Source organism: Apodemus sylvaticus, chromosome 12, assembly GCF_947179515.1.
Source record: "Apodemus sylvaticus chromosome 12, mApoSyl1.1, whole genome shotgun sequence".
In the NCBI taxonomy this organism is placed as follows: domain Eukaryota; kingdom Metazoa; phylum Chordata; class Mammalia; order Rodentia; family Muridae; genus Apodemus; species Apodemus sylvaticus.
In genome coordinates, this window is record NC_067483.1 from 30387143 (window position 1) to 30403775 (window position 16633).

A 16633-nucleotide genomic window follows, 5' to 3' on the forward strand; every position below is an offset into this window, starting at 1 on the left:
TGTTTTGAGAGATATAAATGTGCTAAGTATTATACTGATGCAAGCCCTTTACTCGTTTCATAAAGAACATGTACACCTTGATTGGGAAAGTTTTGGCATACATACTCTAAGAAAGAAAGTAAGTCATGAAAAAAATGCATTGTATCCCTACCCAAATTTCCAACTTTCTAAGCAGCGATTCAGCAATCAAGGATATAATCATTTCCATAATTCTCTAGATATATTAAAGAAGTCAGAGCATAATGAGTCAGAGGCCAGTAGAGCATATTCAATCTCACTGGAGTTGGAGTGATAAGCTATTGTTTACTGCCTTATGTGAGTGCTTTAAGAACAATAGGCACTCTTAACTACTGAGCCATCTCTTCTGCCTTGAAACTTTGTTTAATACTCTCTTTTGTGCCTCTGCAAGGATCCAATGCCCTCAAACCACCAGGTCACCTGTCTCTCTTTTAAAAATGTTATTACATCTAGTTATGTATATTTTCCTGTATGACATGGCATATGTGCAGAGGTCAGGTACAACCTGGAGGAGTGAGATCTCTCCTTCCACCACATACGTCATGAGGACAGAACTCAGTTCAATAGCCTGCAGCAAGCACCTTTCCTCAATAAGCCAGCTTGCCAGTCATTGCCTCCTATTTTTCCCTAATTGAATTGAAAGAATAAACAAATCTCATCAACAAGAACAAAATTATTCTTTGACTTAATGTATCTACTTACATAACCATGAGAATTTTAGTAACTGTTTAAAAGTAATGGCATAATTATTGGAAATATGGAAAGTATGGATAAAACAATGAAAAAGATTACCCACTCGTAGTCATGCTATCAGATTTGGATTTGATATTTATCACATTCTTTTCTGGTATTTGCATGAAGAGATATGGGCATATATGGAATAAAATTGTGAAGAATCTGCAAATAATTTAAGATATGCAGTTTTTACTAAATATTTTACAGTAAATATCTTCTAGGGTCAATTTTTTTCAAATGAATATTTAGGACTATCTAACATTCACTTGAACAGTTGCAAAATGACATGGTCCTGTGTTTAATTTTGTATGTGGATCTATGTACAATTTTTTCTCTTTACAAATTACACTTCATGAAAATATGTGCCATCTCTAAGAGATGATATATATTCAACTCTATGCTATTTAAGTGTCAGCATATTTCATGGTCATAACTTTTAGTTTGGTGGAATTGGAGGTGGAAATGGGTATGGTTGTAATACATTGTATATATTTGTTAAATTGTTAAATAGATAAAATATTATAAAATGTTTGAATTTAGAGCTTGAGAAGATAAAAAAAGATTAAATTATAAAATAATTTAAGTGAGCATCAGGTGAGGTTTAAAAGAGCACACTGATGCCCAATGGTGTCTATAACTCTACCATGTTATGATGACAGATGAAAGAACAGGCCTGTTAAAGTCATTCAACACATAAACAACAGCAGCATGAATTTATGTTCTTGCTTTTCCCAGTGCTGAGATCTCTAATCATAGTAAATAATGTTGGTGTTACTTAGATTAATGTCCTTCATTTTTCATAAAAGTGATAACCATGTCTTTTTCATGCCTCTTTAATCACATGAGTATTCTCCCTAAGAGAAAATCTATGGAGATTTACAAATAAATATCTGATCTCCAAAGCATCATTGGAGACAAGGCTTCAGGCTCCTTCTATGTAAGGTTCTGTGGGTCTAAGGACCTCCTATATATAAACATTTCTGTATTCGAGAAATTTTGCATAATGATTAAGCATGTAACTCCAGTGTTGGGAAGTAGTTGGAAAGGTGAGAAAGGAAGCTTACCATGAGTTTAAGGCCAACATTGTCTACAGAGCTGGGGAATGTGTGTGTGTGTGTGTGTGTGTGTGTGTGTGTGTGTGTGTGTGTGTGTGAGCTTATTCTAGTTGCTTCTCTTCTGTGAATGTTTATGCAGCTAAAAGCAACTCAGGGTAGAAAAAGATTTATTTGGCATAGAGTTCCAGGTAAAAGAGAAATTGGGGCAGAAGCTCAAGGCAGGAACCTGAAGGCATATCTGACTGCTTTTCCATGAAGCATTTTTTCTGCCCTGGGAACTCAAGCACAGCCAAGAACTCATAAATAGCTTGCTCATAGGTTATTAGGTTAGCTTTTCTTTATCCAGTACAGGACCACCTCTGAAGAATATTACCACCCAAAATGGGCTGTACAATAATCCAACATAAATTAACATTCAACACCATCCTCCACAGACATAATCACAAGTCAATTTCTTATGGTCGAACCTCTCAATTGAGACTCACCTTCTCAGGTGACTCTAAGCTGTGTCAAGTGGACAATTTAACTATGACAGGGATGCTCCTCATAGCTTGCAAAGAGGAGAACAGTCACTGGCATAAACATCAGCTATTCCTACAAAGTGAAACTTGGACTATTAGATTTTGGAAGGGGTTACAGATAGTAAAAAGAGTGTAGATGATGACCCATATCATGGGGAGCTCTGAGAGATGTTGTCGTTTATGTCACTGATGAACAATGTTCAAGCACCTTGGCAGCTATTTGCTACGGCTGGAATATGAGTGACAATAGAGCATTGGTAGTGTGGAGATCCATGAACTTTGATTGAAGAAGATACATGGTCATTATAATTAATTTTAAATCTATGTACTCAAATATATTTATTGAATAAAATTGGCAAAAAAGTGAAAGTAACATGACTACAAAAGTCTCTGTCCTGGTGTGAGCTTCTATGTTATGTACTATGTATTTTATTATATGTAAAAAAAATTCTGAAAAAGACTTTATCTCACATTATGAAACTTCTGCATGGCCACTTATTGATAACAACATGACTAACTGTGGAGAGGTTGTCATGTTGTAGGCTTGGGTCCTTAACTGTACCGTATTATTATTACTCTAATTTCATCTTGGGTTATCTTTAGCCCTGTTAATAGCCATTTTTCTCCACCTATGTGTCTGATTAACATCCCTACCGCCTTTTGAAATGTACTGGCTTAACAAAACCCTAATTTTAAGGAAACTAAAAACTAATAATATTATCAGAAAGCAACTGAGGCCTCTAGAATAGAGGAACTGAGGCCTTGAGTTTTGATGTAATCTGCAACATTAATACTTCTAGCAATGTATTTTAAACTTAATAACTTTATCTCTTCTATTAGTATACAAACTTAAACTGTTACTACATTGAAATGTGGAACTGGAATAATCTAAATTTGTCTTCCTGGGACATGGTCACTCACCCATGATTAAATTATCTCTTACATTCTTTGATATGGTTGTTCCATTTTTACAGTAACACTATTGTTTGTTTTCTATAATAAGTACATCATTAGTGGTACATCTCTTTTAGTGGCTGCAGATGTACATTGGCATACCAAATGAATCTGAGGGATTATTATATTAGTAATTATGAATGACTGAAAAGTTCTGTAAAACAGAAGGTAAGCTCTACACCTAATGATTCAAATCTGCTCTGCAGCAATGAATACCTGCACAAGATCAAAGCAGTCAACATTTCACCATGAAAGTGGGAGGAGCTCCCAAAGCTGAAGCCCAAACCTAGCTGAGGAGCTATTAATAGCTGATGTCTGCTAACCTGGGAGAGTCAGTTTCCTGAAAATTTGTGGCCCTTCACAAGTAAAAGCACTCAAGTAGATGGAATTACACCTCTGAACATACAGGCAGTGGTTATGGGACTTGGTGACTTTTAAGCAACAACCACAAATCAGATACAAATTAGGTAGGAGTGAGAGGACATTGGGTGGATCTAGGAATAGTAAGGGGAAAAGAAGAGGTGAATTTTATCAAATGCATTTTACACATGTATGAAAATATAAATGCATAAACTTATTATATTACAAAATAAGAGTCTTTGTTTAACCCCTGTATCTGAAACAGTTTCTAGATTCGACCTGAGGTTTCTGTGTAAATTCAGTGTGATACACGGTTACATGCAGCATGTGTAACATCATCTATCAGAGATCTTTATAAAGCAGGAATTCAGTATTATATCCTTCACTGATACACAAATTGATCATCAAGTGCAGCAACTTTTATTTTTAAATATAGTTTATTAGGTTTCAATGTGGTATAATTATAAAGATTTATAAATATGAAAATTTCAAGGACAAAAGCATACTTGGGACAAGCCAATTATGTAGCTGACTATGAGCACCCCTCTAAAGCTGTCATGACTTCTTCAGATAAATCATTGGAGACCCAATGTAGACAATGAGAATATACATGCCAGGGCCAACTAGGAACCATCCTTCTCCTGACTGATAATGCATTAAGTGTTCATAGGATGACCTCCAAGAATTAAGTGATGCTTTAAAATGAGCTAAGCTTGAATTCATTCAGGAGATTTTTATGTGAAGAAGACTGAAAAAGTAAAAAGAAAGCCCATCTTTCACTTTTTGATATAACTGCAGATAAGGAGTACAAGGTTACCTTTCTTAGGAGGTGGTTCCCACTCCATTATTCTGGCTATCTGTGAAATATATAAATAAAGTATCTAGTGACTGCTTGCAAGGGGGGGAGCTTGAACAGAGCTCATATCTATCCATTCTAATTTCTCCATTATGAATGAATGTGTCAGGGAGATGGACCACAAACATTAGTCAGCATTACAGAGGATAGTGGTCAGTGGGAACAACCAATTTCATAGGTTTATGGAATTTTTTAATGTTTTTAATGTTTTAAGAGAACAGGAATAATCTAAAGATGTACTTGTGTTCATCCATTTGATTATTAGATTATTAAAACAATGGTTCCCAATGTAATTGGGATTTCCTCATGAATTTCTTGGCAGGAGAAGGAAAAGGCTGAAGCTTTATGTCAGTCAGAAGAGGAACTTATCTGAAAGGGAAGAGATATAACATGGTTCTTACAATCTTGCAGGAGACATAGGAACCCAGACAATGAAGAAGCAACATGGACAAGATTACAGCTTGACCAGTGCTGTTAGTTGTAAATATACCTCTTGCTCTCTATTGAAGGATAAACCAGATGTGAAGATCTTAAAGACAAACTTGGGAAGGGGCACAGTTCCAGATTTCTTTGTTCCCTTTGCCAATGTTACCACATTGAATAAATTTCTCTTTATCTTTTTCCCTCTCTCTCTCCCTCTTCCCTCTCCCTCTCCCTCCCTACAACCCCTGTCTCCTTTTTCTCTTAGTAGTTTGTTTAATCAGATTATTAAGGCTGGGTAACTGAACCTGGCTTATGGGGAAATGTCAGGACCCAGGCTTTGATCATAATAACTCCAGTAACACTACTATCCTGGAGACAATCATTGCCTACAAACTACAAGTAATAAGGAAATACCTTCAGTGGTATTTACACAGACTGCCTACATTCAGTTCCTCAATTCTGTGTATTCCAGTTTCAAGTATTACTTGATACCAAAACCTTTTATAAAAACTATGTCTCCAATGGATTAGAATTTTATAGTTGTAGTAACCATGCAGTTTTGCCCCCATGTAACATCTCAAGGTCAATTTAAGCAGAGATGGTTAAAGAAATTGCTTTGTAAAAAAAACAATTAACACAAAATATTTGATCATCAAACTTTGAGAATTATAAAAGCAAAATTTACCCACAATATGGTATGAATTTTATCCTAGCATGCTGTGATGTCAGTTCATTCAGTTAGGACACCATAGTGTCAATTGTAGACAGGAGTAGACTACATCTTTAAACAGTACAAGCTAGTCTGAGAAGGGAGTTGAAAGTTATACTTTCTTTATTCCATTCTAAAGTCTCACTACAGAAATGTCTACATTTTGGTTCAAACCCATGTTTACTGGAAGAGATGATGAGTCATGATTTTGAGTCTAGTAATTTCCAATGTCCAATTGTTTAAAGCCATCGGAATCCACTTTTATCAGCTAACTTGATGAAATATTTACTGACAATTATATGGACATTTTACAGAACCTCAACTACATCTTGGGCATATTGAGCAGTGAGAGACCTGTGCATCAGGACAGTTCTTTATATTAACATTATTACTAGTCTTAAAAAAAACAAAATACTATTTGTGATGAAACTACACAATTTAAATAAATATAAAGAAAAGGCCAAAATCTTTAGACAGCTGATCTCAAATTAATGAAAATTTCCAAAAGGAAAATACAAAAACATGTTAAGAAAATCTGTGGTTTGTAGAGATTTCTACCTATAATATAAACGCCAGGATGCACAGTTGCATTTCAACCAATATTAACTGATATATTCAGGACAATGTTAGTATCAATAAAATGCAATCATTTAAAAGATACATCCATGTCCTTGTTTATTTCTAGAAATTATTTGAGGTCGAATAAACAAGGTTGATTTGAACCTTGCTTTCATGAGTAAAGGTATATTCTAATAGCTTCCAGAAATTAAGGGTTAATTTATTATTATTAAGACTTTGTTAGGCTGGGTGGTGGCAGCATATGTATTTAATCCTAGCACTTGAGAGACAGAGGGGTGTTGATCTCTGAATTCTAGGCCAGTCTGATCTACAGATTGACTTTCAGAACAGTCAGAGCTACACAGAAAATTCTTGATTGGAAGAAGATGGGTTGGGGGGGGACTTTATTATGAACTTACAAATAAAAATGCACCAAAACTAATGAGACCAAAAAGTCTATACATACCAATAAACATATTTCTACATACCTAGCATAGTCATTATGCAGGTTTTTTTTTAGAAAATTGTAGAAATAGAATAGAATTGTCTTTATCTGATCAAAAGGCAAATTTTTTAGTCTATTATACAAACTATCTTCTAGTAAATTAAAGAAAGAATACATCTAAAGAATATCAATAATTGAACATCAAATTCAGATATCAACATTAACTGCTTTCCATTTGAGATGATTAGCACTCTATCAAACAAGTTATACATTTTTTAAGAAGTGTATGTTTTAAGAAAAAAAATAATACTTGTAACTATTCTCACAAATACATTTTCCTAGTTAGTTTAGCTAGTAACTCCTCTTATTAGCTTCCATTAAGACAAACAAAAGCTCAAGTTGCAACACACAATGTTTTTGTTTCATTTTTTGCTTTAATGCCCAACATTTATTTAAGGAAAATTGAAGGTATATTATTTCTGGGACAGAAAAATAAGACAAAGCAAAGAAAAGTATATACAGAAAATCAGTTTTCATATAGAAAAATAGCTACATTGACATATTATTGAGAAAATGATTCTCTCTAGGATGAGGTACATCAGCACATCCACTTCAAACATCACTTCTTTCTATGTTAGTTTAAAAAAACTAAACCAACAAGATGCATGAAAAGTTTTCCACCTACCATTGATCCACCGAGCTTCTGGATTATGAAGTCCAAACCCTTTCCCCAAAAGCTCCTCTAGTGACAGTCTTGTTTCTGAAGAATTTGTTAGCTCATCTTAAAAGAAGAGAAATACAAAGTCAGGCACTTTTGTATTGTTTTTCTTAAATAATAAGACTTAAGATTTAAAATGTTTTGCTTCAAAATATGTGCTAATGATACATTAATCTGAAGTGAGTATTCAAAACAGATGTTGACTTTGAAAGAATGTTTCATAACCTTTTATGTATTTTTATGCAAGGGTTTTATGAAATCTAGACTGCCCTTGAACTCCTGATCATCTTGCTTTCAACAGACAAGTATAAACTACATTTGTTTTCAACATTTTATAATTAACTATAAGATTTAATATGGAATTTTTTACACCAATCTAGTACATCTATTACAAGGTAAACTTTAACACACAGTACACAAAAGCAACCAAGAACTAGTGTTTTGCACTATTCAAGAACACTCAGTTTTTGACATTTAATCCTAAAACAGTTTGCATTTTCACATGATTTAACAGTAATTTTAGATTATATTTTTGTAAATGGCTAACTATAAGAGAGGTAAAGATCTTCACAGGAAAGAGAATGTTCTAATCCAAGGCAATTCAAATAAATAGAATGAATACAAAACAGTACCACACAATTAGTAAATGCTAAGCAAATCCGAGACTTGAATGCTAAGTCAAAGTCTAAAATGCTAAGAAAATAAGTATCACTCTTTAACCACTGAAAGATGAAAGTGATTTGATTTTCTTTTTACATTTTATAACCTAGAAATGGAAGGCTACAGGTGAGTTTAAAATACTCTTTGCAATACCCCTTTGTATTCAGTGGGTTATAGAGAGCAATTTGTCACTTTCTTGCAAAATAATAGCATTGTTTATTTGCTGAGTGAATTCTTCTTTGTGACCTTTTAGATATGACCTTCCCACTGACTGAAAACAAAATGTCAAAGACATGTTCTAATCTCAGGTGATTTTATCTTTTAAAAGTTCAGCACTCACTATACTGAGAGATTGCTGTGGCTTATCTCCAGTGTCTACAGCAGTCATTCATTTCAAAAAGAATACAGGAAATTCATTACCTTACACTAAGAATGCCAAGATAATGTTTAGAAAATATGAGAATTATCTGAATTTTAATTTAGATCAGATATGATTATATGGAGATGTGAAAAAATGGTAGACAAAGAGATACAAACATCCAATTATTTACAGAGCAATCAGAAAGGTCAAAATTTGAACATTCTTGAGGCTAGAAAGGTAGCTCAGTGCTCAGTAGTTAAGTGTACTTTCTGCCTTACCAGAGTACCTTTTAGTATGAATATGTACACATGAAATATGCATTATATATACATGAATATACACAAGTGCTAAGCTTTACTTGATCTTCTAGGGAAAGTATACCACTCCAAATGATCTTAGGTATAAATTGCTATTCAAATATTCAAAACAAGCATTTGTAATTCTCAAACATGTCTTTTTCTCTTGTATATTTATTGCTGTTTCTATTTATGTGTGAATTTGCACATGAATACGGGTTTCCACAGAGGGCAGAAGCAGATATCTGATCAGCTGGAGGTAGAGTTAGAAGTGGTTGCTGAGAGATGAACTTGGGTCCTCTGGAAGATCAGCAAGCATTCTTAACTTGATCCATCTCTCAAGCCTTTAAACATGCCTTCATACACTATGGAATGCACCACACTAAACCTCCTTCAGTTATGAATCTTTACCTCCTCACCCCTCTTTCTACACACACACACACACACACACACACACACACCAGCATCTGAAAACCCCTCAATATTTTCAGTGATGCTGGGGAGAATTAATTACTCTCACATTTAATTACATTCTAATTATTCCATTTTTGATTTACAATATAGTTCACTTAACTTCCTATTGGAATTAATGCTACTAGCTTGATATAATTGAAAACAGAATTCTCCCAATACAAATGACTATTACCCATAAGGTTAGTGACTATATGTACAGTATCACAATTTTTCAAAAATTGCATATATGTATGAAATTCTGGAGAATAAAAATAATATTAATAAAATGAATAATTAAATCTTGCTTTTTGCACTTTCAGTAACCTTATATTTGAATAGATTTTCATATTCTTCTTTTTCTAAAGTTTTAACAATCTGTTGTTTAATGTATATTTTTATGTAATTGTATGTTTATATGCAATTCTAGTAGAAAAGTAATACACACTTGTGCCATACACTCTTCAGTCAGCTTCTCTGTGGAAAAAACCATTTTGTTGAATGAGAGCACAGAATGTGATTGATATCATAAGTTCTATGCCTCTTGTTGATTTCATTAGGTTTATTTGTATTCATTTCCAGGTGTGTTTAGTTCTATAAACTCTATAACACACATACCAGTTAAGAGACAGAAGAGGGTCTAGACCTGGTGCTTGTGAACCCTGTACCTTCTTGCTAACTCTGTACACGCAATATTTGACAACCAGCGTTTTCCTAAACTACTTTCATTTCTCCATATGTTGTTTTGTATAAAATCAAATTTTTTATTTACTTCTAACAATATACATATACACACTCACATATGTTTGCATGAAAATCCACAAATGAATAATCTTTTCAAAAAGGAACCAGGAAACATGTATAAGTGAACACTGAAACCTAATTCCTTATGAACTTATGTCACAGACATGAGAAGATATATCTCAAAAAGATGAAGTACTTTGTATATTTTAATAATTGGCCCAGTAGTTTAACCCCAAAACTAATTTACAGCAGTGAATGTTAGATACCAGTCAGGTACCTCAGTCACTCCAAGTGACACCGCAAGGTGGCTCACAAGCAAACTGATATTAGTCTGTATATCACTCTGGCATGCAGTTTCTTCCTTAATAACTTCTGTGGAGGGACTTTTAATTACCCCTAATGTCAGAAAAATCTTCTCTAAAGTTGAATACTTAGTATTATTGTTCTAATCTTAGGAAGTGTGTTTAAATATAATGATTTTATACTATGTAGTATTTAAATATAAGGTATATGGTATGGCTAGATTAAAAATATGGCCTAAATGCTCATATGTTAGAAGAGCTAAAATCCGGAGCAGCAGAGTTCAGAGGAGGGGCTTTGGAGGAATCATTGGGTCATGAGGATGGCTGCTTTACCCATGGATTCATCTAGTGCTGGGCTTATGATAGGATTAGTTAGGGGTGATGGAAGCTTAGAGGCAAGGCGTAGCTGAAAAGTGTAGGTCTTCAGTGAGTCCCTATGAAAATATATGCTAACCCCACCTTCCCTCACACCCTCACACCTGCCTTTCTCCTCTTTCCCACTATTTCCCATCCCTTCCCCTTTCATGCCTCCCTCCACCTCTCTGCTCTGCCCCCTTCTTTAACTCTCCACTCCCCTCCCCATCCCCCTTTCCCTAACCAGCCTTTCTCTTCTGTTCTCCCTCTCTCCATCTTCATTCCTATACTCTTCTGCCTTTACACCTATCCCCTTTCCCTCCTCTGTTCATCTATTCTGTAGCAATATCCTTCAACTTGAAAACTTTCCATACTGGAGCAGGGTTTACTGATATTCAGAAAGTTCCAAATTGAAGTTGTCATATCCTGGAGTCAATCTTTAAAACTTTGGAGGTAAAAAAAAACTCAAGTAAATCAGGAATTTCCTGAAAGCTAAAAGGCTTATAAGCTTCAGTCCATCCACCTGAAGCTTAACTAAGCAGTAAGGACTGCTGGGAAGAAGATACTCTAATCTATGAAGCTACCTACAACATGTTCATGGAGTTCCAGTGATGCAGAATTTGTGAGTCATCACACATATTAGAGTAGCATTCATAGATCCCACTGCCTAACCACACGTGTTCCTATAAGAAACCCCTTATTCCTAAATACCTCTATTATACTTACAGGATTTCCACTTTGATCTATCCTTAGCTCCATAGGGACAGTCACTGAACATTTATAAATGCTGCCCTAGAAAAAGCCACACCACACTGCCATAAGGTGGGCAGCAACTCTCAAATCCCCTCACCTCCACACTTACTATGTCCTGTCTTAAGATACTCCAGAACAGGAGACCCATGAATCTCCATTTAAGATTCTAAATCTGTAATAAAAATTAATTTTTCCTTATTTTGAATTTGATTTTCCCAAGTATTTTGATCCAGTGATTGGGTGATGAGGATTCAAATTCCCCAGTGCACTCATCTACTACTACTGATATGTAAGGAATCAGTGTGGTGAAACCTTAGGCAGCAGGGCAGAAGTGAATGGAGTAGACCTTCAGGGGCTCCCCTTGGAGCTACATATTGTTCCCAGCCTGTAATCTCTCCATCTCTGCCACGACCTGAGCCCCTCCCTCCTCTCTTCTCTTTCCCCTTCCCTGCTCCCTTATTCCACTATTCCTTCATTCTTCCATTTGCCTATCATAGGATTGGTTCACTGTTGTCCTGGAGAAAAGCACAGTGGCATGCACACATACATGTTGGCAGAGAAGGAGCTGAGAGTTCCACATATTTATTAATCCATAGGTGGCAGAAAAAGACACTGTGCCACACTGGGTGGAACTTGAGCGTAAGAGACCTCAAAGCCTATCCTCCAACAAGGCCATACCTCCTAATAGTACTACTCACTATGAGCCAAGTCTCAAATACATGAGTCTCTTGGGCCTATCGCTATTCACACCACCGCAGAAAGTTTTCCATTCAGGCATGAAATGCCTTAAGACCCAGGCAGTTCTGAACTAACAAAGTAGCTCACTTACGTGCTATATTTATACGTGCTTGTTACTATAAAAGCCTATTACAGGGAAATCATTGCTGTTAATATGATGAACATTATCTAGCCCTTTAAATCTATGTGTGGTTATGAATGCCACATAAGGTCAGAAAAATTAATAATAATAATTAATAATAACAACAAAGACATTTATAGAACCATGAAAATGATTAAAAACTTTCAAATAGCTACAGAGTACAGAAGCAGCCTATGGGAGGAAGTGGAGAAGTACAGAGGGGTCAGGAATTTGAAAGTAGGCAAGTAGCTGTGGGGGAGGAGGAACTGGGGGTAACTACCAGAAAGTCCCCGATGCCAGGGACACAAGAGGTTCCCAGGACCCAACAGGGAGGACATTAGCCAAAATACCCAACAAAAGGGAGACAGAACCTGTAGAGACCATATCCAGTGAATAGGCACAGCCCCCAGTTAAGGGATGGGACCACCCACCCACCTCAAAAACAATAATTCAGAATTCCTCCTGTCAAAGGGAAATGCAGGAACAAAGCATGGAGAAGAAACTGAAGGAAAGGCCACCCAGAGACTGCCTCACCTAGGAAGCCATTCCATTTGCTGACGCCAAACACAGATACTATTGCTGATGCCAAGAAGTGCTTACTGACAGGAGCCTGATATAGATAGCTGTCCCCTGAGAGGCTCTGGCAGAGCCTGACGGATACAGATGCAGATGTTCACAGCCAAACATTGAACTGAGTACAGGGACCCCAATGGAGAAGTTAGGGCAAGGACTATAGGAAGTGAAGGGGTTTGCAACCTCATAGGAGGAACAATATCAACCACCCAGACCCCCAAGAGCTCCCAAGGACTAAACCACCAACCAAGGAGTATACAGGGGGTACCATGTCTCCAGCTGGAAATGTAGCAAAGTATTGCCTTATTTGGCATCACTGGGAGGTGAGCCTCTTGGTCCTGTGAAGGACTGATGACCCAGGAGACAGGAACACTAGGGCACTGAGGTAGGAGTGGGTGGATGGGTAAGGGAGCACCCTCATAGAGGCGGGGATGGGGAGAGGAGGTTATGGGGGCTCATAGCGGGGAAACCGGGAAAGGGAATAGCATTTAAAATGTAAATACATAAAATAACCAAGAAAAAAAGAAAGAGAAAAAAACACCAAATTTAATTGCCAGAGTTCTAGTCCCAGGACTGACTGATGAAGGTATAAAAAAGAAATTAGGCCTGCAATTGTCCTTTGTCCTTCAACCATGCACTATAGCATGCAAAACATATAGTCACACATGTATGTATTTATACACATGAAAATAAATTAAAATGTAGGAAAATGTAGGAAAACAATTTGTGATCCCAAATTATTTCCAGTTACGTAAATTTGGGCAGCAGTTATTGTACAATGTATTGCTTCATTCAATACTGAGAGAATATAGTGCAATAAAATGGAAATTAATACTTTAGCTTTCAAATACAGTATCAGTTAATTTTGATTGGCTAGTAACAAGGTTTACAAACAGCAAGTACTTTTCAAAACTTGGAATCAAAACTTTACTCCTAAGTTATGGTCTCTGCCCTTTCAGAGAGGATAGAAGCAGGGAGCTTTTTTTATGTCATATGAGAATGTCATATAAGGCTTGGCTTAGTAGGTAAAGATGCTTTCCAATAGGGAAGTCCCAGAACTGACAAGGTCAAAGGAAAGAACTGATTTTCCTGAGATGTTGTCCTCAGTACCCTTGCACTAATAGTAAATTGAAATTTTAAAAGTCCTTTAAAGAAAGCACATTTCAGGAGTGCCCTGTATCAATATTAACCATGAGTAATGAAGGCAATCATAAAGAAAACACAATGTTTAAAGTACAGCATAGCTCAGTGGAGTCACATTTAACTGGGAGACAGATGGAGGGATCATCCCCAGCTAGGAAGTAGACTGAATTTCCTCTCCTGGTTGGGGGTTGGGAGGGCAAGGGCAGGATACTGAATCATTTGATTAGATTTTCCCTTTTATCCATGTTTTAACAGGAAATTATTTCAACTGGGTTTTTAAATTAAAAAAATATTTCTGAACCTCTCATATCAAGAATAAGCCAGATAAAAAGTAACACAATTATTTCCTGTGAAGAGAACTGTAGAACTCAATGTCTATCAATTAGCTTTTCGTCTGTTCAATACTGAAGGATGTAACTTTTCTCTTCTAAGATTATTCAGCAACTCATTTCCAAAGGCCATTTAAGAATAAGATTGAATTTTTTTGGAAGGAAGAACAGAAATGCCAATAATAGTCTATGATCTTAAATGACAGACTAAATCCCAAAAAGAACATGGAGTGAATTTTTCAATTTTGTTCCATTACCAAATTCCCATTGCAAAAGAGGAACAATTCTATACCTTTCTCTGTCATCTTTCTTCTTGGGTTTCATATGGTCTGTGAGTTGTATCATGGGTATTCTGAGTTTCTTTTTGACTAAGATCCACTTATCAGTGAGTACATACCATGTGTGTTCTTTGTGATACCTCATTTATGATATTTTTAAGTTCCATCCATTTACATGTAAATTTCATAAAATCATTGTTTTTAATATCTCCATAGTGTATGCATTCCTCTGTTGAGGGACATCAGGGTTGTTTACAGTTTCTGGCTATCATAAATAAGGCTGTTAAAAACATAGTGGAGCATGAGTTCTTGGGTGCTTTTACCTGCTGATCAATCTTGCTACCCCTGCAAATTGTACTTACCAATTGTAAACCAAATTTATTAGAAAATGAAAAGGACCAGCAAGGGCGCTCAGCAGATAATGTGCATTGCTGTACAAATCCAGTGATATAAGTTCCATTCCCGAATCTCATGTGAAGGTAGAAGAAGAAAACTCACCTCACAATATTGTTTTCAACCTCCACATATGTTCCAGGATGCATAGCCCACCCCACACATGAGCATAATGCACATAAATAAACAAATATACAACATAATTTAAGAATGGAACATGGAATTTTACAGATTACCTTCAAAAGATGAAATACATACATAGCAAATAGTTTATTTAATGTTCCATACTCTTAGCTATCAGGACAATGTGACCACAGCAGGCACGAGGAGTTTGATAGCCTGATATTATTAGGCATAAATTCCCTACTATTAGGCAGATCTTAAATCCAATTAGATAGTTCTTACGTCTTGTCTACCCTCAAGACATAAGTTTTTGCATTCTTTCGCATAGCTAAGTATGTCATTTTTGTTTCTTTTTTGGCATCTTGCATAGTACCTTCAGGTCCTGTGATATCTAACCCTTAAGGGAAAAGCTTCCAGATCACTTCCAGATCAGTTCCTATGTTCAAAGTGTGGTATCTTCAGAAATATGGTCTTAACATCCAGCTCTGGGAGTCAACAAATAGCAATAGCATACATTGTTTTAGGAGTCTCTTGGATGGCCCTAACTAACAGCTTGAAAGCAGGTCTCACATTACTAGAACTGTGGAAGTTGGCAAAGAAAGGGTATAAGACCTAGGGGAGAAAGATATCTGTGACAAAGATTAACACCCTGAAATCTTAACAATATCATCACCTAAACAAGATTACAAAATCACTTGGTACACAGAATGGATGTGGAAAATGTAACAAAGTCTCACCTCCCACTACCCAAGAAGACCTACTGGTAGTTAGTTAATGGATATCAAAAGAGGGAGAATCACTCTTCACCAGGGCTGAGACCCATGATGGGTTAAGCAATCCAAATGGTCACCACTAAATACATACACATATGTGTAACACTAAGTGAACTCAGCATGAAAAATAAATATACACACAGTTTTATATATATATATACATATATATACATATATATATATAATTCTCTATTATTGGACAGGCCTTAAGTTCAATTAGATAGTTCTTAGGTTTTGGCTACCCTAAGACCTAAATTTTTGCAAACTTGAGCATACCTAGGCATGACATTTTTGTTTCTTTCTTGCATCTTGTATAGTATCTTCAAGTCCTGTGACATCTAATCCTCAAGGGACAAGCATATATATAGTTAAAAATAAGTCTTGAATTTGAAAGGCAGTGGTGAGATACTAGAAGGGGGACAGTATGGGTAGAAATGATGTAAATAAAGCACTCACATATTGAATCTTCAAAAAATGATAAACATGAAATTAAAAAAAGTGATTCTATCACTGAAGAAACCATAAAATTAACTCATAAAACATAAAGAACATAAAAAGAAAAAGCAAACTGATAAGGATATAAAAGCTTCATTCCTATTTGTTAGATTTTTATAATGCTATGGTGATATTACATGTATACTAAAGGAGAAATGTAATCATCATCTTTATCCAGCTGTGAATCTCACTAATAACTGGTCTGTCTGACATGAGTACTTTAATCTAGCTGTGAACTCTGCAATCTACATTAATGACTGGTCTGTGTGACATGACTACTAATATAATGGTTGCACAAATGTCACAGAGGTAACCAACCCATTTCTTTGACTGTACTTGTGGCTTGCTTCACAAGATGAAACCCGCATTTGATACTCTTGTTAGGTCTAAGACAG

The 16633-nt window shown here is 35.8% G+C and overlaps 1 protein-coding gene across 1 annotated transcript in view; it reads right to left on the bottom strand.

Moving 5' to 3' along the window:
* Nucleotides 1-16633, bottom strand: part of Dpp10 (dipeptidyl peptidase like 10) — a 794281-nt gene that overhangs the window by 597248 nt on the left and 180400 nt on the right. Inside the window, exon 3 of the mRNA XM_052200993.1 lies at nt 7320-7415. Coding sequence (XP_052056953.1) covers nt 7320-7415 — 96 coding nt within the window. The remainder of the gene's footprint in view (nt 1-7319; nt 7416-16633) is intronic.